Source organism: Pongo pygmaeus, chromosome 6 (assembly GCF_028885625.2).
Source record: "Pongo pygmaeus isolate AG05252 chromosome 6, NHGRI_mPonPyg2-v2.0_pri, whole genome shotgun sequence".
In the NCBI taxonomy this organism is placed as follows: domain Eukaryota; kingdom Metazoa; phylum Chordata; class Mammalia; order Primates; family Hominidae; genus Pongo; species Pongo pygmaeus.
This window is the reverse complement of record NC_072379.2, coordinates 82,582,739-82,610,712: the sequence shown is the minus strand read 5'-3', so window position 1 is coordinate 82,610,712 and position 27,974 is coordinate 82,582,739. Positions and strand designations below refer to the sequence as shown.

The following is a 27,974-nucleotide window of genomic DNA, read 5'->3' as shown; positions in this document are numbered from 1 at the left end:
CCAAGTCAAAGACACTCTAATGTACAATTTGTGCCAAGATCATAGAGACTCATAATTTTCAGGTGTGACAACACTCCCAAGAATTTTAAGATTTTCCTATGTGTCACTGCAACAGGAGAATTGAAAAAGCAAGAGTACAAGGGGAGTTGGAATAATTCAGGTTAATATTCACTGAGAAAGTCATATATCGAAGGGAAAATGGGAGTAAGTCTGACTGCCATAGTCAGACTTACTATGTGCGTGGAGTAGAGGGGAACATCATAATGCATATGTTTTCTGGCATGTGAACTGGAGTCCCTGGGTGAATACTGGAGTTCTAAAGACACGTGAGCTAACCCTGCTCCCCTGTGTCTTCTGAACAAGACATGGCAAGGCAGCGATACATACATGTGCTTTCAGGCAACACATGTTTTAGGGTAAGTACTTTTGGGGTCACACACTGTTATTTAGTATCTGACAATTGACATAACTGATGTATCCATTTTAGTGAGAAGGATTTTTATGGTAAATGAGGTTTTCAAGTATTCCAAGACTGATTTGATAGTGTATTCTCAAAAAAAAGCCCTACACATCATATCGCTCCCAGTTAAACAGTGCTTTGATGCTTCATGATGTCCACATTTAGGGTAAGCATTCATTGTTCAGCTAAGAACACTGGGTCCTTGGAATATGGCAAGCGGTTGAAATAATGGCCTCAGTTTCTATGGCATGGGTGCAAATCAGTCTGTTAGAGCTCACAGTAAAGAGCTTTGTGAAACACTGTGCCAATCAGCAGTTTCCCTTTGTACACAGAGGCAACTGTACTGCCTTGCAACACTGTGCCATTTTCTGCATAAACCTGTGTCACTTTAGGTTCTTCTGTTAGAATGTTCTGGATTCGAAGCACCTGTGGAAGAAATAACATTGGGTTAATATTTTTGTTAAGTCACTTAAAACAACCTTATGCATAATAGGGTCATCCTCCATAAGAAGCCATATAATCTTATGCAATGAGATAAATCCTATTTTGTTCCAAAATTACACTTAACACACCTGTTTCTTCATTGGAACAGTTGGGTACTGATCTCAAGTGATCTTTAGCAGAGGTGGAGAGTATCTAGACCTACAGGGACGAGGCAGGAAATGCAAATGAGCAGCGCATCCTGGATGTGGGACATTAGGGAGCAGTGGGGATTTCAGTAAATGTGGAGGGAGGAAGCTGTTACTCAGTATGATGGTTAATACTGAGAGTCAACTTGATTGGATTGAAGGATGCAAAGTATTGATCTTGGGTGTGTCTGTGAGGGTGTTGCCAAAGGAGATTAACATTTGAGTCAGTGGGCTGCGAAAGGCAGACTCACCCTTAATCTGGGTGGGCACAATCTAATCAGTTGCCAGCGAATATAAAGCAGGCAGAAAAACATGAAGAGGAGAGACTGGCCTAGCCTCCCAGCCTACATCTTTCTCCCATGCTGATGCTTCCTGCCCTCAAACATCAGACTCCAAATTCTTCAGTTTTGAGACTCAGACTGGCTGTCCTTGCTCCTCAGGCTTGCAGACAGCCTACTGTGGGACCTTGTGATCAGGTAAGTTAATACTTAATAAACCCCCTTTACATATATGTATCTATCCTATTAGTTCTGTCCCTCTAGGGAACCTTGACTAATACACTCAGCAATAGCCAAACTGTTGCCATGCAGTAATTAAGGTCCGTTTTCATGTATTTTCAGGTAAGCCAGGGAACTGGATGTTTACACTTAATTCCTGGTTTTTAAAATGCAGACAAAGAAGAAAAAATGTGGCCCTCAAAAAACCATATCTCTGTACCATACTCATGCGTTCTGAACTTAACCTTCTGTCTCTCAATGTATACGATTTTGTAAGTTCAGTTTCCTTCACTTAATTGAGGAGAAATGTGATTGTATCATTAATAACAGTGTAGTATCATGTTAAGCCAACCATATGAAATAGCCAATATTTGATCATTCTGGCTGTAAAAAATAGCAATAGCATGTGATTCAACTTAGTATGAAAAGCACTACACTGAGGTGGGAGACCTGGGTCATGTCTTGGATCTTCCACTCACATTTGTTTCTCATCTGTAGAATGAAATGGGTGGGACTAGATTATCTCTAAATTCCTCTTCAACTCTAACTTTCTATTATTAAGCCTTTATGATAATATATAATGACTTGAAGAAAGGATATCTACATCACATATGTGACAGACTGTGAAGGCCACTGCGTGGATATAAAAGGGTCTGTTGGAACGTTCAAAATGTCCTCTTAAAAACAGCTGGCACCAAAGACAGATGTCTTAGGAAATTGCCATAGCATTAACATGTAGTAGTTACAGGGAAATAGTTGATGGTACACCTTGGCTTAGCTAAGCTTCTTGTTAATAAAACTAAATCACTCTTCTAGGGGCAGTGCATTGGATAATGAATTGTTATTACTTTTTGCTATTCCTTTGCAGATCAATCATTAGAAATGAAGTATTTTTTCCAGAACAACAAACCAAGTCCATGCTATAGCAAATGACCCAAGATTACTAAATGAGCTAACAAGCAAGAACAAATTAGAATCTAACATTCTGCTCAGTTCTGAGCACTGAACACTCCACAGCATACATTTCTTCAATTATATTAAACATACTATTCAGCAACCCTAATAGCTAAAAACTAGCAAAAGGCACAAAGGGTTGCCATTAAACATGATCACAATTGTCCTGCAAACCTAGAGATAAAAGGTAAGAGAGCCATAATGTAAATGGAAATACACATTTGGATTTTTTTTTTTTAACGCACGAGATATGGGCTTTAACACTTTTTTTTTCCTGTTGGGCAGGTGAAATGGACTCTTAAAACTGAGCTTTAACAATACACAGCAGTAGACAAATATGTCAAAATGATATCATATATATGATGTAAATAATAAGTATCCTTAGTAGATACTGAAAACTCAGTAAATGTGTAAATACCTATATTGAAGTAGGTTGCAAATTCTTATTTGTACCCCAAATAGTTCACTGAATAAAGACCGTGGACAAAAAATGGGACCTGTGGGTACTGTAACTAAGGTGGAAGATGAGATCTTCTAAGCTAGAATAATTCCAGCTATTTATCTTGCCACCTGCAGGAATATCTAGAGATGCTGGCCAATGTGCTCCAGGACTGGTCCATTGCATGGACCTGTGCGTATATCGCCACACAGGAAGAGGGAGTTGAATAGGAAGGCAGGTAACGAATGATTAAACCATAGCAGTATGGCATCATTATGTTCTTTGAGGATCCCTTAACCAGAGGCCAAGTTCCTCTCAGGCAACCCTCTCCACCCACCACCGTCTACCTGTTCTGGCTTCTGGTATTCATTTCCTCCCTCCCTTGCTAGCCCTGGGGTACTGCATTATAACTCTGTTGATTACCCTACACTGTGTCCACACATTTTGTATATAGTCCTTTGATTAAACTCCCCTCAAATTATCCAATTTAAGTGTGCCATGTGTTTCTTGCCTAGACTGTGACTAAAGCACCCCCAAAAGCCTTCATTTCTGATCATTTGGATCATCTATCCATGTCCCCTCTTTTATTTGCACATAGAATTGAGAATTGGCTGGGCACCGTGGCTCACGCCTGTAATCCCAGCACTTTGGGAGGCCGAGGCAGGTGGATCACAAGGTCAGGAGATCGAGACCATCCTGGCCAACAGGATGAAACCCTGTCTCTACTAAAAAAAAAAAAAAAAAAAATACAAAAAATTAGCAGGGCGTGGTGGCAGACGCCTGTGGTCCCAGCTACTTGGGAGGCTGAGGCAGGAGAATGGCGTGAACCCAGGAGGCGGAGCTTGCAGTAGGCCAAGATCGTGCCACTGCACTCCAGCCTGGGCGACAAAGCGAGACTCTGTCTCAAAAAAAAAAAAAGAATTGAGAATTATGTTTTCAACTGAAAAAACAGTAGCTGGGAATAAAGTCACTTACCTGGTTCATTTTTAAAACTTACCTCTGATGCAGGAGGATTCTCTGAGTCATAGAAGAAGATTTTCATGCCATTGGGATGGCATCCGACCCAAAGGTCTCCTGTCTCAGGATCCACAGATATGTTATCCACGAGGGTATTAAAGTCGAGGGACTTAAAAGATTAAAAACAAGAAAAGAACAAGAAATAAAGTAAAACCCAATTGTGATGGAGCAAAATATATCAGAGAAAAGTTGCCTCTTGTCCTTGGTCACCACGCTGCTGCTTCCAAGGATACAATTCTGCCCCATTTCAATAAGACTCACAAAATTCCTCTGACCTTTCATCTATGCTAATATTTTGTCAGTTTCCAGGGCAGAATTGGGTAGGGTGAAGATACAGAAAGCCAAGAAAGACTGTTAAAAGTTAGACAAAATCATTTGTACCAACATCTGTGCATGAACCTAAAACTGAAAAAAAAGAAGTGTTCGGTGAAGCATAAAACAGCTCCTTCTAAAATGGCATGTGCTAATGATATTTTTATAAGCATTCAGAAAACAACCAGGAAATGTAGATTCTTTCTCAGAAGAACATCAATGAAATGTGGACTCTTTAATGGCTAATCATAGGCTGTGCAGCCAGAGAAGAAATGATCACCCAGGGTCTCATTTTTGCTTTGTAGTTGAGGAAAAGTTTGTTCTTTAGTTTCCTGATATTCAACTCCCTGTTCTTCTGCTGTTTATTCTCTAAATATAAGTTGCGAGCATTTGATGACTGCACAGATTGCTGTCGAGGCTTTGTACAAGGATCATAAATAATACCAATGATTCTTAATTCCACCATTCATCATCTTGGCTGCCTTCTACTGGGGAGAAATCCTATCTATTTGTTTACCTCTAATTCTCAGTTGCAGAAATAATATCTACCATGTACCTCAGAGGCCAGCATACCTCAGTGCCCAGAGAACCTGTAAATAACTGGTCATGACTCATTGCAAAAGCCAGAGCATGAGCAGACAGCTGCAGAAAACCAATGTTTCCCTGTGCCTCCTACTCAAAATGAGAGCTGTTCCTCACGTGCCCAAGGAGGGATTAGAGGGCTCAAGCATCATGGTAGAGCCTCAATCTTGCCACCATGCAGAGCCATCAGTCTTTCTTACCCCAGAGACAGGCAAGACAGGTGGCTCCATGCTTTCTCCATCCCTAAACCCCTGTCCATCCCAGTGTCAGCACACCACTCTGATACCATAATGTCTTTAAATGAGGAAAATATTTGTTTCAGGGCTTTGCTCTTATCTTTGGAAGCAGTACAGCCAATTGGTGAATTCCATGGCAGATGAAACCTACTGAGATGAGAGTGGGAGTGGGAGAAGGACACAGAAACCTGGGGTCCCATTCATTCAACACACAATTACTGAGCTCCTACATGAGCTCTGCAAGGAACGCAGCACCTGGAGAGCACCAGGTACCCAGTAGACACAGCTCATGCCATGGAAGTGCTGACAGTCCAGCAGGGAGCCTGTTCTGAGTCCAACAATGAACTCTTTGCCTCGCAAATAAATAATTCCTCTCCATGCTAACTCACGGCAAGACCCCTGCATATCACATCTCACACTCCCACAAAGGCAACTGGAAAAATTTGCATTCCTTGGTTAAGAAAACATAATAAATTATTCTCTTTGGGAAAAACAGAGTATTCTCTGTTAACAAATATTCCAGGTTTTTGCGAATTGAGGTTCATTGAAGTGTGACTAATTCATTGACTAAGTCCTGGAATCTTTTTTTGGAGAGAGGAGAGAATTATTTCCATCGTGGTAAAATATATATAAAATTTGACATTTTAACCATTTTTAGGTGTAAAACTCAGTGGCATTAAGTATATTCACAATGTTGTGCAACCATCATCACCATCCCTCTCCAGAACTTTCAATCAGCCCCAAATAGAAATCCTGTATCCATTAAACAATAGCTCCCTATTCTCTCTCCCAAGTTCCTGGTAATCACCATTCTATTCTATTTTCTGTCTCCATGAATTTGCCTGTTCTAGGTACTTCCTATTAGTAAATCGTACAACATTTATCCTTTTGTGGCTGGCTTATGTCATTTAGCATCATGTTTTCAAGGCTTATCCATGTTGTAGCAGGTATCAGAACTTCATTCCTTTTTTTTTTTTTTTTTTTGTTTTGAGATGGAGTTTTGCTCTTGTTGCCCAGGCTGGAGTACAGTGGTGTGCTCTCAGCTCACTGCAACGTCTGCCTCCCGGGTTCAAGTGATTCTCCTGCCTCAGTCTCCCAGGTAGCTGGGATTATAGGCATGTGCCACCACGTCTGGCTAATTTTTTGTATCTTTAGTAGAGACGGGGGTTTCACCATGTTGGCCAGGCTGGTCTTGAACTCTTGACCTCGTTCGTGATCCACCCACCTCAGCCTCCCAAAGTGCTGGGATTACAGGTGTGAGCCACCACAGCCGGCCAAGAACTTCATTCCTTTTTAAGGCTGAATAATATCCGATTGGACATAAACCCATCCACACCTCATCACAAATTTAAGATTAGCCTCAGCTAGTTTATCAAATTACTTGGCACTCTTGGGCATTAATTAACAGATATTAATTAATACGGGCTTTCAAAAGAAAGAATAATGTGACAATTGATGGATAACCTTTTTGGGGTTTTCATGATGGGAGACAGGCATGGTCTGTTGCTGAAATTGGCCTTGCCCTCAATCTCGCCCTGGTGAGAGCAGAGCCTTGACATTCTGTGGTGAATGTATGTTACATTGGGTTCTATTCTCATAAAATTCTTTAACTTTTGTTTTACAGAAATACCTATTGTTAAAACCGCAGCTTGTTTTTTATTCCCTTAGCCAGTATGAGCGTGTGAAATTCCATTTTACTTGAGCTAATACCAAACTAGCCCTGCCAGTGATTTTTAATGTCAAACACGATGTTACATTTGATGTTGCTTTAAGGTAATTTTCTCTGAGTGAGGCCCCTCATGACAGTCTCTCAGATGTGCTGACAGGAACAGTCATACAATTGGAGCTGACAGTGCTTCCTGCAGTGGGCATTTATGGCAGGAAAGCAACGTCTTGTTGTTTTTCAGAGGTACAGGGCTGCTTTCTTAGGGCTCTAGTTTGCTCTTGGTCTCTTTCTCCTCTCCTTTGTGTTTTCATCCCTTTTGACTCCAACCTTCAGATGACCAGAATTGATGGGGGCAGGAGGTGAACCCCTGAAGCATGCCCAGCCCCACCACAGTAATTTAACAAGTATTTGTTAAGTGCCAACTAGGCAATGCGAATTGTACCAGAAGCAAGTAGAAAAACAGCCTGTCCTTTTGGAGCTTACACCCTAGTTGGGGAATCGGGTGATAAAGGGTATGAATAAAATAGAATGGAAAAATAAAGCAGGAAAGGCGAGGGAAAATATGTAGGGGGAGGGAGCAGTTCCAGGTTTCGAAGACCGAGGTGACGTTTTAGTAAAAATGAAAGGAGATGAAGGAGGGGGTCATGGAGATCTGGAGGAAGGTTTCTCCTCCTAGCAGAGGGAATGGTGCCCCGTTCTGAGACAGTGGCAGGAGACGTGGGGCAGGGACACAATGGTTGGAGGTAAAGGCAGAGAGGTGAGGGGCAGCCAGGTCGCCTGGCAGCCATCGTGAGCGCATGGACTTCATAAACATTGTGGAGAGCAGCCCTGCATAAAGTACAATTTGAGGCTATTTCTTGGCTGTTCCATCAACGTAGAGGAAAAAAGAGAAAGAAAAGGGAGCAGAGGGAAGGAAGGTGGAGGAGAGGGAGAACGGGAGAAAGGAAGAAAGGCAGGAAGGGAGGGATGGAAGGAGGATCTGGGAACACAATGCCAAGCTTAAAATTTGCTAGAGCAGAAAGAATGCAAGGTTCACGGGTGAGAGGTGGGGTTTGCTGTTTGCCACTCTGCAGTTGAGTAAAAATGAATAACAAACACATAACCATGCTAATGACTCTTAATAAAGGAGTGAAAAATTGGTTCTCACCCACTCCAATTAAGCAGTCCTTTTTTCTTCACATTTAATTTCACAAATCAATTAGAATCTAATTATCACTCTGCAAACTTACAGTGTTAATACATCTTACCTTCAATGGAGTTAAAGTCCAATTAGCATGCTTTTCATACACATGAATCTTATGAGCCAGCAATTCAGCTATATAGACATACCTTCAAAGAAGAAAGAGCTACATCAAAGTACTAGAAGTAACGCAACTTGAGAGATTAAGATGAAGTTGTAATAAATATTCATAGGGAAGAACTTTGCTTAAGGAATGGAAAATGGAACCCACCTCAAACACACTAAATTCTGAAAGAACTCAGTGAGTTTACAGTGCACAGAGGGGTTTAATCTCTGAAAAGTTGTTTCTGAAGGAGGGGACATAGTTGTCCTTATCAGTATGGAAGGAACTTAGCCCTAACACCAACTTTTAGTATCTGGGAGTAAAATGCATTACAGTGTTTCTCTTTTGGTTTGTCAATTTAGTGTCAAGCCCCATGTTCTACATTTCAGCGGGTAGTGAGTTCTCTCTGGGGAAAGTTGCAGGAAAGCCTTTGGACAACAGCCCCTTGTTTTAATCCAGAGAAAATATGAGAGAAGAAAAGCTGCTTGGCCTGGATTGAGAGAAGTCTTCCTCCTCTTCTGCCCTGAGTGTGGTCCTGACCCTGTGGCTTTAGTCATACCCCACAAAGATCTGGGGTTAGTCTAAGCACTGTGCATCCCCCCAACAAAAAAAAGAAATTACTGCTCAATTATCTTCTATGTTTCGAAAACTGGTCTATGATATGAATAATTAAAAGCTGTCCCTGTCCCTGTTGCTCTCGCTTTCTTTCTTTCTTTTTCTTTTCTTTCTTTCTTTCTTTTTTTTTTTAAACAGAGTCTTGCTCTGTCACCCACGCTGGAGTGCAGTGGTGCAATCTCAGCTCACTGCAACATCCACCTCCCAGGTTCAAGTGATTCTCCTGCCTGGCCTCCCTGGTAGCTGGGATTACAGGAGTGCGCCACCACGCCTGGCTAATTTTTGTATTTTTAGTGGAGATGGGGTTTCGCCATGATGGCCAGGCTAGTCTATGACCTCAGGTGATCCACTCACCTTGGCCTCCCGAAGTGCTAGGATTACAGGCCCGAGCCACCACACCTGCTCCCTGTTGCTTTTTCTAAGCATATGTTACTGACTTTGAAATCCTTGATGATGACACAAGATGAGAAAGGGCATATATATGGATGGATTATAGATATTTCATGTATATACCAATGCTACCCAAAATGCAGTCTCCAGACCAATGTTGGTTTGCAAATTGTTTGTTGTAGTTCACCATGAGATAACATTATAAATCAAATACATCACTAAGCACACTGCTTAGTTAAACTGACTTGTTTTTCACAGTAATACTTTCTTGATGAAGGAAGTATTGCCTTGATTTACATTTTGGTACAAATTCCTTATCTTGTCATAAACCTGCACTACTGACGTATGTATACCTGCATACTATTCAACTCATTATACACTCACATCTTTACTCAAAACAAAGCTATTCAGACATACCAAATCTTTATCACAGTTCCCCCTCTTAAAGTGTACTTTCTTTCCAAAAAGGAAATAAAACCAGTATGCTTTCACAATGAAATTTTTGATTTGATAAATTTCACCCCCTGAAAAATTAAGACATTTTATATTTTTCCTAATTTTATCTCACTAGGGTAACAAGTTAAAATGTATCATATTACTTAAAAAAAGAATATATTCCAAGATATCTCCTGAGAATCTGAGTAAATCCACTACATTTCAGAGAGTTCACATACTTGCCATCAGGTGAAATGTTGATTCCATTAGCAAAATCAAATCCTTCTGCCACTACTCGAACTTCACTTGGACTATAGTAAACAACATACGACCATGCTAAACCCAAATACACCTCCCAGGATCGTAAGTAGGAGTCAAGAAAATAGTGATCATTTGTGGCATAAAAGTGCTCAGGTCCCACAGCAACAATATCATTCAAACTGCAATTAAAACATACACACATAATATATAAGGTGAAGGTATTGAACATTATAGGATTATTAACTGGCATTCCTCACTGTCTATTCCTAAAATCAAGATATGGGATGGAGCCTTCGTGCTAGCTATAATGGAACACAATTAATATGAAATTAGTCCTGCCAATACAATCCTTAAAGACAATCATTGGTCTAAGAAATCTGAGGAGGTGATTACAGCACTGTAACATAAAAATCCTATTATAAGTACCTCAAAATAGTGTTACGTCGTGTGTGTGTGTGTGTGTGTATCTGTGTGTGTCTGTGTGTAAATACACTAAATTCAGTAGAAATTAAATTAGGCCAGAAATCATTGTCAGGGCAAAAATGTGTTCACACATCTGTGCTCACATAGAACTAATTCCCATAAGAAATGGAAAAAATGCTGAACCAGCAGCCCGGATACTTGCATTTTAGTTAAAGCTCTGCTACTATTAGCTGTGTGATCTAAGAAAAATCAATCTTTTCACATGTCAGGATCTCAGTTTCCTTATCTGTGAAAGCAGGATGATAGACTGGTCGATCTTCCAGCCTTAAGATTTCGTGATTCTAAACTGAATGAAATGTCCGTGAACAAGAATGCTCAGAAATAGAATGTTACGGCTTTTTTTTTTTTCCTTTCTGATTAGGATTCTCTGTTACTGAAAATGTAAGATATATGAGTCTATTTTTCTGCTTTAATAGGTACAATAGTGAACACATAAGTGAGTCATTCTTTGCTGATTGAGGTGATGGAAGTTCCCCAGGGCATGATCTGGGAGAAAATTATCTCTGCTCTATTGCAGACGGCGTCATGGCCAGCGCATCAGCTCTGACGCATCTCTGAGCTCTCAGGCAAGTTAGACAGGCATGCAGAGCCTCAGTTTTCTCATCTGTAAAGAGAGGTTAAATGGTATTCTCAAAATCATACAGCTCATTAATAGAAGTCTAAGGGTCAGGATCTTAATTTGTGGAGTTGCAGTGGGAATTACAATGAGACAATGCCTGTTGTGTGCTTTGCAGGGAGCATGACATTCAATAAACCCTCAATCAATGCTAGCCACTATTACGACATGAAAAAAAAAGGTCTCGGAATTTAGGATTAGTCTGGACGGGCTCCAGTCTTAAATCTGCAATCTCATTTTACTCTCTCTTTTTTAAAAGTAAATTTCTGAAATTAGTATGCTGGACTATCATTTGTCTGTTTTTCACAGAAAGGAGCAGAGTGGAATGGTTTACAGCAATAGCTTTTTATTGCTGAAAATTTACTACCCCCAGGTGTAGTAAAATAAGTAAATAAATAACAAATTTTTAAAGGGTAATAGAGTAATAGCTTTGAAATCTGATAGACTTCATTTGAATCCTGACACTGCTTGCTATCCTCATAATGTGGGGCCACAGCATTGTCACTAAATTTTAAGCCACTATTCTGAACCTCTGTTTTCTCTGTATACCTTGAAAGGCTAGAGTAAGAATAAAATGAAATAATGAATGTAAAGGCCTTCGCACCATGCCTGGCATACAGTAAATGACCAATAATAACAGTTGTGATATATGAATAATAACAGGTTTAAATTATAATAGATTTAGTAATTGGAATATTAATGTTATTAAAAAACCATAAAATACAAAGAAGAAAATGCACACAGCTAATCCTTGGATTGAGGGAGCAGAACTCTAGTTAATTATGGCACCGTGGTTATTTTCAGTCTCCTTCTATGCTGCCTAAGACCAATATTTTTGCAACTGGCTCAAGAAAAAAATGCTTCAACCCGGTAACTTAGACAAATCTGAGATTTCCAAGATTAAATGTTAAAACACATAATTTTTTTCACTATTTTGTAGCGGTTTAAAGAACCAGCTCTGAACTCATGTTACCAGGATTAGAATCACAGCTGCACCATTTACTGATGATGTCATCTGGGGAAACAACAATTACTCCAGGCCTCAACTTTTTAAAAATCCAAAATGGATATAATAATAACACCTAATTCAGAAGGTATTTGTAAAACATCGATAAAATAATCTGTTTGAATTAGTTAGTGTAGCACCTGACTTACAGAGAAACACATTTATTAGTGTTATTATCATTTGCCCAGCTTCTCCATTCTACGTACTTTTCCCTACTTTAAATCTTGGTGTTCTTCACATTCTCCACTCAGTGACCTTATTCTCTCTCCAAAATATATTTGTTAAATGAATGCATGAATAAATTCTTCCACCAGAAGCTGTTCTCTGAACTTTTACTCATCTTGGGGCAGAAGATGACCTGAGCTGGGGTTCCTACTTGGCCACTAGTGAGTTGATTGGCCCTCATCCAGTAACTCAATTTCTCTCCAATCTCATTTTCCTCATCCTCAAACCACCAGATAAGAAAGAAGAAGAAGGGGTCCTGGTAACACAGAGTGCACACTACATACCAGGCCCTTAGCTAGGTACCTGCAAAGAGTACAAATCTAGATTTACAAATATGGAGGTAGTCAAATGCTGTACATAAATTATATAAAAATAGGTTGGGATTCTATAAAATCATAATCAGTTGGAGGTAAATGTTTCAGAAGATAGTGTCAGATTGTTCTCTTAAATCCGTCACTGGCCTTACAAGCCAAATCTTCATAGGGCTTGTGAGGAAGTTGACTGAGATTGGAGATCCTTGAGTGTTTTATTTCACCATATGTTACGTGAACAAGGTGCCTAGGGTGGAATTGAGTGTTACCACAGATCTGCTATTGCATAAATTTTGTGTAATCAAACAGCAGCGGAGGCAGTATAAGGAGGTCTTAGATGCACTTGATTCAGGGTCTCCCCTTGGGCCTGTGTTTCTAATTCATGGAAACATCTAAGAGTCTACTTTTTAATATAAATAAATAATCTCATGATGTCAAATTTATCTATGAAGGCTGTTTGGGTTTGAAATACTAAGTCTGGTTCTGAAGAACAGAAGGATTTTTTTCCTGATAATAGCTTGAATGGAGATGCTGAGGCCAGGAGCCAGCGTCCAACCAGCTCGGGAAACGAGAGGAAAAGAATGGGCCATCTCTGAGGGGCTTGAGTCCTCAAAAGGTTCTTCAGAAGAGCATGCAGAGGAGTTTGTGATCATTAGAAATGAGAGTTGAACAGCCATACCTACTCTGGCCAAAAGGAAAAACTAAAAGTGGATTAACTATCCACTACAGCTAAAGGAAAATAGAAATGTGATATATCTCAGTACTTAGGCAGAAGTTTATGTCTGATGGTTTTCAGATGCAAAAGCGATTTTTCTTCTTCTTGAAATTTAAATAACTCCACTGTGGACTTGGCATCTGGATGGTTCACCACCAGGAGGTACATGGCATTATCTGAGAGGAGATTAAAAACAAAAACGAAACATTAACTGAGCTCTCACTGTCAGCGCTCTCTCCAAAAACCAATTTCAACCCACCTCCAGCTAGTAGTTAGGATGTCAGGCAGATGGAATATTTTCATCTCTTTGTAGAGAGAAGCATTTGTAATTGCTCCTGTTCCAAACCAAAGTGGCTCAAGGAAGAACCAGTGACAGTCTCTGAAAACTCAAAACTCCACAGGAGAAAAAAAAATTCTCAAGAATGAGTATCACTGACACTAAAACTCCAAGGAACCCTTTAAGTTTTCCAGTTCAAATGGTCTCCACGAGATGCACAGTTGCGATGAAAGGGATAAAAACCATGGGAACTCCCAATATGAGAAGGTGTGATCAGGTGTAATTTTTACAGTGTGAGGTGATAAATTCCATAGAAGAACATCTGAGAAATAGTAGGAAACAAACAGAAGCAGCTTCCTTGGGTCAGTGGGACTTTAAGAACACAAAGGCGACCAGTCTAAGTGGTCAAGAATGTGTGATCAGAGTTGGCAAGTAAAAGTTAGATTATGGTCTTTGCCTTAAGAAAGAGTAGGTCTTTTGAAACCTCTGACATGATCAAATTGGCGTTTTTGTTTTGTTTTGTTTTGTTTTTGAGACGTAGTTTCACTCTTGTTGCCCGGGCTGGAGTGCAATGGTGCCATCTTGGCTCACTGCAACCTCCGCCTCCCAGGTTCAAGCGATTCTCCTGCCTCAGCGTCCCAAGTAGCTGGGATTACAGGCACCCACCACCAAGCCTGGCTAATTTTTGTGTTTTTAGTAGAGATGGGGTTTCACCATGTTAAGATGCAAAATTTGGCAGGTTGAATTGAGAAGATTTGAACAGAGAAAGCTGCTAAGATGATTTTCATTACCCCATTCAGCAAACAAGTGTTTAATTTATTTTAGTTGGTGTTAAATGCTACAAAGGAAAAATACAACAGGATAAAAGAATAGAGAGTAATGATGTATTATCTTCATGGGATTCAGGCATGTTCTCTCTGATGAGGGGATGTTAGAGCAAAAACATAAGTGAAATAAGAGAACGAATAATGTGGATACCTAGGGAAAGAGCATTCCAGGCTGAGGGGAGAAAGTGTGCAAAGGCCCCGGGGCAGAACTTCCTGGACATATTCACTTAATTGTGAGGTTGCGCTGGGAGCAGAGTGAAGGCAAGAGAGAGTGGGAGAGTGAGAGGGCTGAAGCCACAGGGAGCCAGAATCGGTCTTGTTAGGGCTTAAGGTGAAGATCCAAGCTTTGCTCACTGGGGGATTTGAACCAAGGAGTAACATGAGCTGAGGCTACAGCAGTAATCCAGCAATGTGGAGAGAAAGAACTGGACCAAGAGGATGCCACTGGCAATAAAAGGCAGGAAAGGTCATGAAAGGCATTTGACAGGAAGAATCCAAAGGCCCTGAATACAGCTGAGGAAGGAGGGTGTTGGAAATCAAATTCAAGTGAGGATTAAAACCTGAATTCACATTTTGTGCAGTGGATTCTACTTCTAGAAATGTATCCTAAGGATAGAGTCACAGAAAACACATGTGTGAGAATGTTTACTTTGGCATTGTTTGCAATGAGCATAAAGGTGGGAACAACCTAAATATTTGTTAGCAGATGAGCTATATTACGGTGCTCCCACACAACTGAATCCCGAACCGCCTTGGCAAAGCAGCTGCAAATGTGCTGTATATAAAGGAGTCCATGATGTAGTGTTTAATGCAGAAGCAATTTATAGAAGGGGTTGTGTAATATTACCTCATTTTTATTTTAAAAATTATCCACACATCAAACACTATATTTCTTTGCACTTAAAAATATTTTTAAAATAAAACATAATGGTGATGAATGGATGGATGAGTGGAGCATCCATTGAAAGGGATATATATATGTGTATATATGTATATATATGTGTGTGTGTGCGTATCTCACATGGGGAAGAGAAGGAAAGATAAAAGGATGGGAAATCATTTTCAACATTTTGAGTTTAAAGTGTCTATAGGAAAGGAATCCAAATAGAAGGGTCTAGTAAACACCTGCGGCATTAAAAATGAAGGGCTAATGAAAAGAATAATAATAATAATACCCCTATTTGGGGATATCCTCCTAGAAAGTAGGCAGTGTGACACTGGCTTGAAAGTTCTAAAATAGAGAAAATATAGAGGAAGTAAAAGATCAAACCTCTGGGGTAGTGCTTAGGGAAGTAGCAATGAGTGACAAAACAATGAATTCGGGAGAAAACCTGTAGTAGGATGAGAACTGGAACAGCTAGGTGCACTGCAGTATCAGGGAAGAGCAAGTTTTTTGAATGAGAAAATGGTGAACAGCATAAAAGGAGGTGAAGAAGGCTGGGCGCGGTGGCTCACACCTGTAATCCCAGCACTTTGGGAGGCCGAGGTGGGAGGATTGCCTGAGCTCAGGAGTTCGAGACCAGCCTGGGCAACATGGTGAAACCCCCATCTCTACTAAAATACAAAAAATTAGCCAGGCATGGCGGCATGCGCCTGTGGTCCCCGCTACTCGGGAGGCTGAAGCAGGAGAATTGCTTGAACCCGGGAGGTAGAGGTTTCAGTGAGCCAAATTGCACCACTGCACTCCAGCCTGGGAGAGAGCAAGACTCCATCTCAAAAACAAAACAAAACAAAAAACAAAAGAAGGTGAAGGAAGGAAGGAAGGGAAGAGGGAAGGAAGGAGAGGGAGGAAGGGAAGAGAGGAGATTTGTTAATAGGAACATCACTGATGATTCTCAAGGTAGCAATTTTAGCCAACCACAGTGGGGAAAGTCCAGAAGAGGAACTGAATGAGGGATCGTCTGATGATGAAATGGAGGTAATGGGTATAAACGTGGTTCTTAACCCTAGCCTGACATTTATATCAACTGAACAACTTTTAACAAGTACTGTGATCCAGGCCTCCCTCAGACTAACGGAATTGGAATCTGTCGAGCTGGGGGCTGGGCATCGAGTCTTTTTAAACTCTTGAGGTGCTACCATTGTGCAACTGGGGCTGAAAATTAATACAGAGACAAGGAAGTGACAGCAAATAGAAAGGGAGAAATGGGGTAAAGACATAAAGGATGACACCAAGTTATGTTGAAAGGGACCAACATGCAGAAGAGCATTTTGAACACAGAACAGAGGAACCAGCAGACGGGAGGCACTGAAGGTGATGAGACCGGCAGAAAGCTGACCATGGTGACTTTCTGTCACTGGACCTATAGGTTACAGATGCCTTGGGTTAGAAAAATCTGTTCCTGTAAATGCCTGAGTCTTGAAAATTGTTTAAAATGGAAAAGCTATAATGATCACGGCTGGATATTATCATTATGGTAATTATAGGGGTAATGTGAATGTTAATATTTTACAAAATAAGGTGCTTTACAAATCTTAAATATTTTAGCATTCTCAAGTATTTAGGTGGTTTTACTATAAAGTTCAATTAACATAGAGGGTAAGTTTAAAACCCAGAGTAAGAACATTATTCATGATTATGCTTTGTTTGAATGAGAAAAAATAATTCATTTGTTGGCATGTTTTTCTGTTTTTGTTTTAAGTTTGCTTTTGATTTTAATAAATAGTAAATATTGTTACCTTCATCTGTGAATGTGCTAATCCCATGAGGGTTAAATGAAGATAAATCAAATTTACTTCCAGTGATCCCCAATTCCAACACTGTTGGATCTTCTTCATTCAGGTCCATCAGAAGTATTTTTCCAGGACTGTTGGGGTTGAAGCTCTTTATTCCAGGATATTTTAATCCCTTATAAACCACGGAGAAGAAAAATCAAGCACAATACCACTACTTCAAATGCTAATAGAGGCGCTGCATGGCCCATGGGTTCGTGTTGACTGCTCCAAACCACAAGGCTAGCCAGATGGCCACATAGGAAGCCTCTTAGTTAGCTTGTGTGATGGGTCCCCAGGAGAAGTCTTCTGGAAGCCACATGCTCCACTAGGCCACCCCACACAAACCCTTTCATCCTCTGCAGCAAAGTCATATGTGCCCCACACTACAGCTTCCAGCCCACGAGAAAGATCAAAAATGGAAGAGCAGACCAAAGAGGCAACTAATAATAGTCTTCAATGATATAAGCAAGGAATACAGAGAGAATATTGCTTATGGCTTTTAAACTGTTCCCTGGTAGGTCCTTGGAAGCATCTCAAAGACAGAGGTTTAGTGGTCCAGAGGAACTACTCCTTTCTTAGCCTTCAATCAAAACAGCAAAGCTGTTATTTTATATATTGTGTTCCCATATAAGATTTTGCTTGAAATACACCTTATGTTGCTCAAGAAAGTTTGCAAGACATTGCTTTGCAGGATGAGTAGTCTACCATCTTTGTAAGAGAAAACTGGACTAAGTAAATTACAAGGGGTAGCAAAGGTTTTTAAATGGCTGGATGATTGTCTATTGTTTCCTATCAACTCTGTTATGTTATGATCCCTAGGCCAGATGGTGGACTTCTTTTGTTTTGCACTATATCAGCTACCATAGCGATCTATATGCAGGAGAGTTTCAGCAAATATGGTGGATTCTCTCTTCAAAGCTTGGGAATTTGGAATTGGGACCTATCAACAATTTTAAATTAAAGGGCTTATTCTGAAATTTGTTTAAAAATGTGAAAGTTGAAATGACATGTGAAGTAGTATACATTAAATGTACATTTAATTTAGCAAATATTTGAATATGGCAATTTTAAGTGCTTAGGGAATAGACAATTGAGGGGAAAACAATTCTTGAATACACTGAACTCACAAAAAAATTGCTGCAACAGAAGCTAAGGTAATATGATTCAATGTAGACCGAAGAACACAAATATGCATAGAACACGCACGATCATAATTATAGCACAAGTGTAAATGCATACACAATTTGTCTTTTAAACCATGACTGTTCATTTTATTTGAAAGTGGGCATGGGTATACAGAAAGCCTAAGTGAAAGACTTAAACTGCCAGTCCTAGAAAACGTTCTAGAACACAGAAAAGTGAAAGAAAACACTCACAGAGCTAATGAAAGCCAGTCCATTAGGCAGTATCTCCAAGTCTTCAGAGCCAGTTTCTGCCAGAAAAGAGAACAGAAAGTACAGGTTGTTTCATATTATTGCAGGAAGTGGATCCATTTCTTCATCACACCTCACTTGAAACTGGGGCTATACATTACTCTTCTTTAATAGGTTCAGAATAATTCAGTCTTTCATTTATTCAAATTGATGAATGCGATTATATGGAAATTAAAAATATATTAATATCATTAACAAGTTTAATTAAAATTTACACTTAGTATATTTGTTTTAAATTGATGGACTAGAGCTTTTTCCTCAAAGACTGAATCCTCTTAAAGCGCATGGAAATTCACAAAATGTACAAAAGCCATGATTATTTGAAAAGAATTTGTTGTTTTCTAAACATACAAGGTAAATTACAAATAGATGTTGATACTTAATAGTTCCAAATCAAACCCTTGGAAAGCCATAATGAAGATATAAGCAAATTCCAAATAGTTGAGTTAAAATGGGGATACATTTTAGGTGATCAAGAATATGAATTTTTACTACTAATTATAAACATCAGTTAAATATTACTGTCTTCAAGTTAGTTATACTTTAAGTACATGTAAATTTTTAACATTTCAATTTATCTAGAGAAAAATGAACTATTTGATAGGTATTTATACACTTAGTGGAAAGTTTGCTTTTCAAAAACCCAGTGATATTTGATATCAATATCATATTTTTCTAGAAAACAATTGAACCATAAGATATCTAGTGAAATTTAGTGGTACTAAGTCATCTGGTCTAGCCTCCTGAGCCTTAATCAACTTACATGAATAATTCTAAAAGAACAAAAAAAAAAAAAAAAAAAAAAAAGAAACACCCAAAGCACACAAAAGCATGATCTCAAACCAATTGTCCTCAAATAACAAAGCTGGTTGGTTGGAACCAGCTGGAGAGTTGAGCCCGGGGACTCTCCTTGTTGGTTGCCTCCCAGCTGCTATTCTCCTACCCTTTTATCTCTGCTGACAGGGCCTGCCTCCCACATTGGAGGCTCGATAATTACTTTCCCAGCATCCTTTGCAGCTAGGGCACCAGCCTGTCCTCCAGCTCTGACAAATAAGATCTAAGGGGAAATCTGCTGAGAGCTTTTGGAAAAAATTTTCCTCTCCAATATCAAAAGAGAGATGTGTAAGGAGAAGCCTTGCGGTAATTGCAAAGTGCTGTCAGAGCCTTTCTAAAAAAAAGTTACCTTTATTCACTGCTTTATCTGGCTCTCCCTCCCCTCTTCTGCCATCCCCTCAGGTTAGATTACCATGGAATCAAACATTATTCTATTTTTCTTTTTTCTTTTTTTGGTCTATTGATCAAACAAAAACAAACAACCAAAACTGCCAACACCTTGGCAATATGTTGGTGAAGTCAAAAGTCAAACAACATGGTATTTATCATTAACTACCACTGACTCTCCTGATTCAAAATTTTATTTTTGGACAGAATTAAACAGGCACATTAATCACATAAAGAGCAAAAAAATACCAGAAGTTCAAATGAGACCCTTCTTCCTCTCACATACATACCGATTCCTTTAACTAAATTACAGTTAGGAAGTTCTATGGGTTGTACCTCTCGGAGAGCATTAAGTCGTGTTCTGTGGGGGAGAAAGAAATAAAACACACACAAAACTATTCAGAAATTATAATAAGTTGCAAAGGTAGGCAGCCCACAAAGTTCTCCTTCACTGTACTTTGCCTGAGTTTCAACTCCAGAGTTTTTCCTGCAATTTTTCCAGGCAAGGCCAGGGCAAGACAAGTGGGGAACTCTGGGTATAATATTTAGTTTTTATTTAGCAGAGGTGGATAGGTACACATAAGAGGTACATAATATCCTCACCAGGGCTTTGTGTACTTTGGCAGGAATAGGAGCAATTTCATCAGTGTGTAAGGACTCTTAGGTGGAAAGTCCAGGTAAATGGCAACATGGTTCCAGTTTATTCCATTGATGTTTTAGAGTTGCTGACGGATGGGCTGCCTCCTACTCATCTGCCCAATCTGACTCCAAGCCTGGACTGGGCATCTGCTTTGTGATGTAGTGCTTGAAAAATACAGGTACGTTGAAAGGATTTGTAACTTCAGAAAATCATACATAAGGCCTGCATGTAAAAAGGCATTTCACACACAGAGGTGCACTCACACACATACACAGGAGCGACTTATTAGATATGAGTGCATAAACACCATGGAAAACGTCTGAGTAAAGGACAAAGGAAAAATGAACAGATGTGAGAGGGAAGTACCAGCCGGCTGCCTGAGCAGAGCGAAGTTACTGATGCTGCATTTGAAAGAAACAGACAACGTTAGTACAACCAAGAGATTTAAACAATAAACTTTTTTTTTTTTTTTTTTTAGAGAACTAGCGATACAGTATTGTCATAGCAAGTAGTGACAATTATCCAAATATCCCTAGAAATCTTATTTGGCTTCAGATAGGCTAAGAAATTTACTTGTCCTCCTGATGACTTGAACTCACAGGAGGAGGATGGGCTACAGGGGGAACAGACACGCTAGATAAAATTCTTACCGACGTGGTACAAAATGATAGGAATTTGGGGGCGATTGATCTTTCATTTATTCATTCAGAAAAAAATGAGTACATTTCTACCATCAGGCCACTGGCTATCATTTTCACTGTCTAAGAAAATGTGACCTAAGAGGCAAGGAGTGCCTCTTAGTAATCTGCTTTGTAAAAGTGCCACAGTTTGTCCCAATGCACAACCAGAGTAAAGAGCCACCAGTCTAGGTACTAGAAATACAGAGATGAATGAATAGATGATGAAGGCTTGGACTGTGAGGAGACTGTGGTTTCCTAATTGATGGTTGTGAACTTAGAAAGCAGGCTTCAAAGGAAAGTTGGAATCTGTCCCATAACCTAAGAAATGGAAAGGTATTTCCAGAATGGAAATCTGACATTATAATTGCAAATATTCACAATAAGGAAATAAAAGGGGAAGTGATAAAGCAGTGGCTTACAAACTTTTTAGACAGAGACTCACATTAGGAAAAGCATTTTATATGGCGCAAACACCCAGCACATGCACACACATACACACACACATCTACATCTGAATCAAGCTTCACAAAACAATACTCGTCCTAATCTGTGTCATACATTAATAACTTTTCTGTTCAATTCTGTTGTATTTATTTTAAAATGTTGGTAATTATTTATTAAATTGACTTTGTTACCCATCATTTGAAAAAACTCTGGTCTAGGGAAAGTGTAGTGAATATTTGTAGCATGCCCTCAAGGAACCAAAGGGCAGGTACAAGATGTTAAGGGTGATGGTCACAACCGAGGACAACACAAAGACTGGCATGGAAGGAGAGATTCAAGGACGTAAAATCACTGAATGGGCCAAGACTTGTGAAAAACACCAAGGATAGTCAAATTCACTTTTCTTAGACTCAAAACCACTTGGGAAGAATACTCACGCTGCCTGACTCACAAGGGTCACTAAACATATGGGTTCACAAAAGATGGAGAAAGGCAGAATTGGTCAGCTCCTATTCTAATTCAGGCTTCTCTCTCATAGAAGATGAGCTCTAGCCTGGAAAAGGTAGAATAATCACTGTTAAAGGGAACCCGGGGTGGGCAAGGAGGCATTAAGTCAGCACCTGTTGATTTGGGTTCTAATTTGTGGCCCAAACATGTCATATCTCAACAGGACAATCATTGCTACTACAGTTCAGGTACCGTATATGCCCTCGTTTAATCCTCAAACACCTCCGTGAGGTGTTATTTTCCCTAAGTTATAGTTGACCAAGATTAAGTGGCTTTCTAAGACCACAGAGTTATAAAGTGGCTGAGCAGGGATTGGAATTCAAGTATGAACACAAAGCTCACATTTAGCTCTCTGACCAGGCAAAATCTACAGAAAACACTGCTTAACAGCTGGAAGATGCACCTGAAAATTGACCCACCTGTGTTACTGTCATCCAACTCATATTTTTTCTACCTCGTTTTCTTTCTTTCTTTCTTTCTTTTTTTTTTTTTTGAGACAGAGTCTTATTCTGTCACCCAGGCTGGAGTGCAGTGGCACAATATCGGCTCACCGCAACCTCCACCTCCCAGGTTCAAGCAATTCTCCTGCCTCAGCCTCCTGAGTAGCTGGGATTACAGCGCCTGCCACCATATCCGGCTAATTTTTGTATATATTTAGTAAAGACGGGGTTTCACCATTTGGGCCAGGCTGGTCTTGAACTCCTGACCTTGTGATCCACTCGCCTCGGCCTCCCAAAGTGCTGGGATTACAGGTGTGAGCCACCGCACCCGGCCCTCATTTTCAATTTATTAGGAAATATCTTGTCAAAGGCTTAAGTCCAAATGTTCTGGGCCTAAGAGATAAGGGTCAATGTCTGAGATATATCCCTGATTCACTAGACTCTGAACTCTGTGCAGAAACCATACAGCCTTTGCTGTGAACTTGTCTGCTTTGTGTTGCTCTAAAGGAACATCTGAGGATGAGCAACTGATAAAGAGAAAAGGTTTATTTGGCTTATTATTCTGGATGGTTAGAAAGTTCAAGATTGGGTATCTGCATCTGGTGATGGGCTCTGGCTGCTTCCACTCATGGAAGAAGATGAAGAGGAGCCAGGACTCACAGAGATCACGGGATGAGAGAGGATGTAAGAGAGGGGAGAGGTACCATGCTCTTTTCAATCAACCGAAAAGAATAGAGTGAGAATTCACTCACTCCTAAGGAAGGCATTAATCTATTCATGAAGGATCCATCTTCATGACCCAAACATCTCCCATTGGGCCCCACCTCCAACATTAGAGATCAAATATGAGGTTTGGAGAGGACGAACATCCAAACCAAAGCAGAAGTATTCGGTGAAAATACATGCTGGCTGCTCGCAGAAGAAAGCAGAGATCTTTGCCTAGGAATTAAGAAATCCATATCCATTCTCAAACTCTTCTTGGGGCCAAATTCACTCTTATCAGTCTCTTTTCTGCTACTACACACGCCTCATTCATTCAAATTCCTTTTCATGGCCTACTATGTGCCAAGCCCCAATAAGGGCTCTCACACATACTTCCTCATTTAATCTTTTTAGCCACCTTTGAGAAAAAGATGAATATTTACCCTGTTTTGTAAGTAACGAAATGGAGGCACTGACAGGCTGAGTAATTTGCATGTAGTTGCTTATTTAAGAGGGTACAGTTGGGATTTGAAATTAGGTGTCATGATACTAAGGACTCTTCCCTGTATCTCTTTCATACCTCTTTTTATTTGCTCACACTTTTCCCTTCACCTAGAATGCTCTTTAGCCTGTTACCTACTGGGAAGACCCCTACTCATGATGCTTTGTAGCTTCTCCAGTCTTCTGCATTGGGATTAATAACTCCTTAGTTTACCCTCAGGAACCTTCACATATACATCTGTCAACTTTCTTACCATAGTTGTCATAGTTGTCAGTTTCACAGCTGTCAGTTTTTGTTCTTTTGCTCCCAGTAGACTTTAAAATCGGTAAGTGAATACTGCATCCTATTCATTCCTATAACCTCCAGCAGAAACACAACATTTGCAAAGAGAAGGTACTCTGCAGATGTCCACTGAAGTGTTTTGTGGAGATACTAGGCAAGTACATCGGACTGAGAAGATGGTGTTGGTTGCATTCATAGGGGAGACTGGAGGGTTGGAGGATTATTTGTCCTTATCTCAGACTTTCAATGAGGTATGATTATAATACATATTCAAGTATCACTCTAGATTTTTGAGATCACATATGACAGCTATAAAAGCTAACATCTACAGGACACCTGCTATATGCCTGATTTATATATATATATGTACTTGGTTTTATTTGTATGTTTTATATAAATATAAGTATAGCATATATGTGTGTGTGTGTGTGTGTGTGTGTATATATATATATATATATATATATGTATGCTGTAATATGTATTATTATCCCCTAATTTTCAGGTGGAGAAACAGGCTGGAACTTTTCTGGAATAAAGTGGTAAAATAACTTGAAAGTTGCAGAAATGAGATCTAACCCAGCTCATCAGGAATCCACCACTACTCTCTTCCCACAACTGTGTGTTGCCTACAGTAAGCACGGAATGGCAGAAATGCATTGAGAGGCCCAACGTTAGCTTTGTGGTTTCCTTCTGAGAAGGGAAACTCAGTGGACTCACGTATTGCAATTGGCAATGTAGGGACAAGGAAGTTGCCATACAGATGCTGCAAATTTCCACAGCCCAAGTTGGGGTAGGGGAGGGGAGCTGTTTCTACCATCATCCAAGGCATTCCCTGGACATGTGCAGCACATACAGCCAACTACAAATGTGGGAGACTCGTGGGTGGGAGACTCGTGGTCTAGGGGAACTCTCTCAGTTATTTTCTCTGTGCTGCTCCCACCTGGGAAACTCAGAAATCTCTTGAGGCATCCCTTGTGTGCTTCCTTAAGTTCCCTCCAGCCCAGACATATATAGCTTCCTGTGAGCCTCACACACATACACTCGAAGTCTGAAGAAAAAGGTATGCATCTACCCTGGGGATTTGGCTTGCTCCTGATGCAAGCCTCATGATATCATCATGATATCATCTCTTGCCTTCTCTCCCTGGGGCAGAATCATGATCTCTAATCCCCCAGGGAGTTTGTTCAATGACGCTGGTTCTGATTCAATAGTGAGGGGTAGGGCTTGAGATTCTGCCTGTGCAGGGAGCCCCTAGGTGACACTCAGGCATCTGGTCCCCAGACCCAGTTGAGTAGCTAGGTTTTAGGGGTTTCCAACAGTGGGTACAATTTCCCTTCCTTCCTCTGTCTGGGCCACTCCAGGAGGCTCAGCAACCCATCCTTTATCTATATATTTTTATCTATACCTATAATCTCCTTTGGCAGCCACCAGCACTGTGATTAATAAAAACTCACAAACTGTAGTTTTTACATGATTTAAAAGCCAAGAATACCAACTGCTTCTTACTTTCTTTCTGCACTCTGTAACTTAAAAAAATTAGAAAAACCTTCACAATAAATAGTAAAAACCCATTCTGAATGTAAGCTTCTAATTAGTCCATAAGCTCATATAATTTTTTTATATTTAATTTTTATTAGGTTTTACTTTAAAGTAAATAAGGCATTGTTGACTAAGCTTTAGAGACTAGGATGATCTCTAGACTTTGAACTCCTATTAAAAGTTATGAAACTTTTGATACATTCTTAAAATATCTCCACCCCCCTTGTATAGCACTTAACCCTTTATTAAATACTTTAAAGGGAAGCAGGGAACTAACATTGATTGAATAGCTACTCTGTGGCAGTCAGTGTGTATTACTATTTCCAATTTACTGAAGCAGCTAAGGTTAGAGATGTAAAGTGATTTGCCCAAAATCCCATACTCACGGGGCAGAGCTAAGCCCCAGGACATCAGATGCTGGCTCTAGGGTTCCCTTTTCCCCGCCTGCCCCCACTGAAGCAAGCCATCACAGCACACGTTAGCTCCCACCTGCTCGGGTCCACAAGCAGTTTTGCTGTGGCCCTCAGTAGCCTCAATTTGAGAATCTTCAAGCCTGGAAGGTTTGCCAGGGCCAGGCAGTCAAGGCGCAGAAGCGACGGGGGCTCCTTTCTCTAATACACAAAATATCAAGAGAACCCCCGGCCTGGTGTTTGTTTCTTTCCGGGTTGAGAAGTGAATCTGTAGCCAGGGCACACAAATCTTCATGAAAAATTAATTCGTGTATGCTGACAACCTGGGCACTCACACCCCTGGCAATTGCCTCCTTATCCCATGTCTCAGGCCATGAGCAAGAGTTTGTTTTCAAGTGACACATGACGGCTGGACAAACATTTATGAAACCTCCGCAGAGTGTGCATCTAGGCACCTGCTTGTAAATGTTCTGTTAACAGCCTGGACCCAACTTTCTGGGGGCTCGTGGAGCTGGCAGGGAGTGAGGAGGACGAAGGCTGCAGCCCTCACCACAACCCAACTTACTGGTAAGAAGACTGGTGGTTCCTGAAGAGTGCCAGTCCCATCCCCAAGAGGGTGAGCGAAATCAGCTTCGCCATGGTCGGGGATAGACAAAGGGATCGATGGGCGCAGACACCGACGGGCTAGGAGGCTCTGCCTGCCTGCAGCCGCAGCTCCGCTGGGGCAGCGCCGATTGGCCCGCCCCGCCCCTCCCCGCCGGGTCCGCAGCTAGCTGGGCCGACCAGGTGCACAGAAGGCGCGGCTTGCGGTCAGCCCCCACCGCAGGAGCCGAGCACTTTAAGCCAAACGCCCCATTTTGCTCCTTCCAACTGTAAAGAGAGAAGACCGAGAATAGGTGCCTAGTCCGGTCGCGGAGGGGAAATCAAAATAGCTGAAGTAAATTGCCATGGGAAAGGACAGTCAAGCTTTAGTGAGCACTCACTTTGTGCCATCCCAGTCCTTGCGGCTCAGAGAGATTCAGTAGCTTGATCATGGTGACAGCCAAAAAGGTGCGGAAGAGTGGGCTGTAGTAGGAACCCCTAAGATCTAACTGTTCTTACCAGGCTACTACTCTGTGTCACCTTCCAACATCTGGATTTCAAGCATCTTTCTCTCAACACCACTCTGACTTTAGAGTTCACTCAAGTACATCCCCCACACAGCTCATTCATTTCCTCATGCAGTTGACATTTATTGAGTACCTACTATGTGCCAGGCGCTCTTCTAGATGCTACAGAACAGGACAAAACGTCTTCCTCAAGCTTACGTTCATTCCAATGGGGGGAGTCAATTGAGAAATCAGCAAAACATGTCACTGTGGCATATATAATGCTCTAGGTGATGCATATGTGTGTTATGGATATGCACATATGTTATGGAGAAAACACATAAGGCAAGAAAGGGGATAAGGAATACACTCTGCTTAAGAACAGGCAGTCAGAGAAGTTCTCACTGATAAGGGGGCATTTGAGTAAAGACCCAAAGGAGGTGCCTCTGTACAACCATGTCTCTCTTCTCTGCTGTCTGCTGTTACTATGAATGATTTGCTCCATGTCTCTTTCCTTCTCAAGGCTTTTGGTCCCAGTTATACCTTCTCTCTTCTGCAATATCTGTCCTTTCATCTCTTCTGGAATATTGCCAGCCAATACCAACATGCTTTACTTATCACCTTTAGTTTTCTGGGGGGAAGCTTCTTTGGCCTCACATTGTAACTATTGCCCTCTCTCTCTGCTCCTTCTGAACACTTGCTCTTAAGCCTTGAGCTACTATGTAAAAAACCTGACCACTCCACTGGAGCATCCACATGAAAGGCCGTGAACATATGGAGAGGGAAAGTGGTCAGCTGAAGCCAACCTCCTAACCATCGGCACCAAGGAAGCAGAAATGAATGAAGTGGGCTGTTAGACAAGCCCAGCCACCACAGCCTGGCCACCAACTGAATACCACTGGCTAAGCCACCCTGGTTAACGCCAGGTGGAGCAGAAGAATCTACCTAAGAAGTAGAACCAATGAATCCAAAAGAGAAGAATATTCGAAAAGTGGGGGAGTGATGATCTGTGTCCAATGTGGCTATGAGTTGAGTATGCTTATGGCAGAGAAGTAACTACTGAATTTGATAACATAGATACAATGGGTGGTTTAATAAGAACAAATTCTACATGAGTCAAAAGAACACAAACCAT

The 27,974-nt window shown here is 40.7% G+C and overlaps 1 protein-coding gene across 2 annotated transcripts; it reads right to left on the bottom strand.

Annotated features, from left to right (window-relative positions):
• Nucleotides 1-524: 524 nt before the first annotated feature.
• PON1 (paraoxonase 1) lies at nt 525-26,476 on the bottom strand. Of its 2 annotated transcripts, XM_054496810.2 has the most exons (9): nt 26,317-26,474; nt 19,896-19,966; nt 18,328-18,383; nt 16,916-17,084; nt 13,182-13,308; nt 9,755-9,955; nt 8,040-8,121; nt 3,977-4,105; nt 525-886 (listed from the first exon to the last, which is right to left on the bottom strand). In XM_054496810.2, the coding sequence occupies exons 1-9, from the start codon at nt 26,388-26,390 to the stop codon at nt 728-730; spliced, it is 1,068 nt and encodes a 355-aa protein (XP_054352785.1). In that variant the 5' UTR covers nt 26,391-26,474; the 3' UTR covers nt 525-727. The 2 variants fall into 2 exon arrangements, with proteins under 2 accessions (XP_054352785.1, XP_054352786.1); XM_054496811.2 differs by lacking the exon at nt 9,755-9,955 and having other exon boundaries at nt 26,317-26,476.
• Between the last annotated feature and the right edge of the window lie 1,498 nt (nt 26,477-27,974).

What these genes read in the sequence shown, in the direction of transcription:
- PON1 (XM_054496810.2), bottom strand. Translation starts at nt 26,390, where the DNA reads ATGGCGAAGCTGATTTCGCTCACCCTCTTGGGGATGGGACTGGCACTC. An exon ending in GACTGGCTTTCATTAGCTCT is followed by an intron (nt 17,085 to 18,327) that starts GTGAGTGTTTTC and finishes GTGGTTTATAAG; the next exon opens with GGATTAAAATATCCTGGAAT. An exon ending in AGAATCCTCCTGCATCAGAG is followed by an intron (nt 887 to 3,976) that starts GTAAGTTTTAAA and finishes TTTCTTCCACAG; the next exon opens with GTGCTTCGAATCCAGAACAT.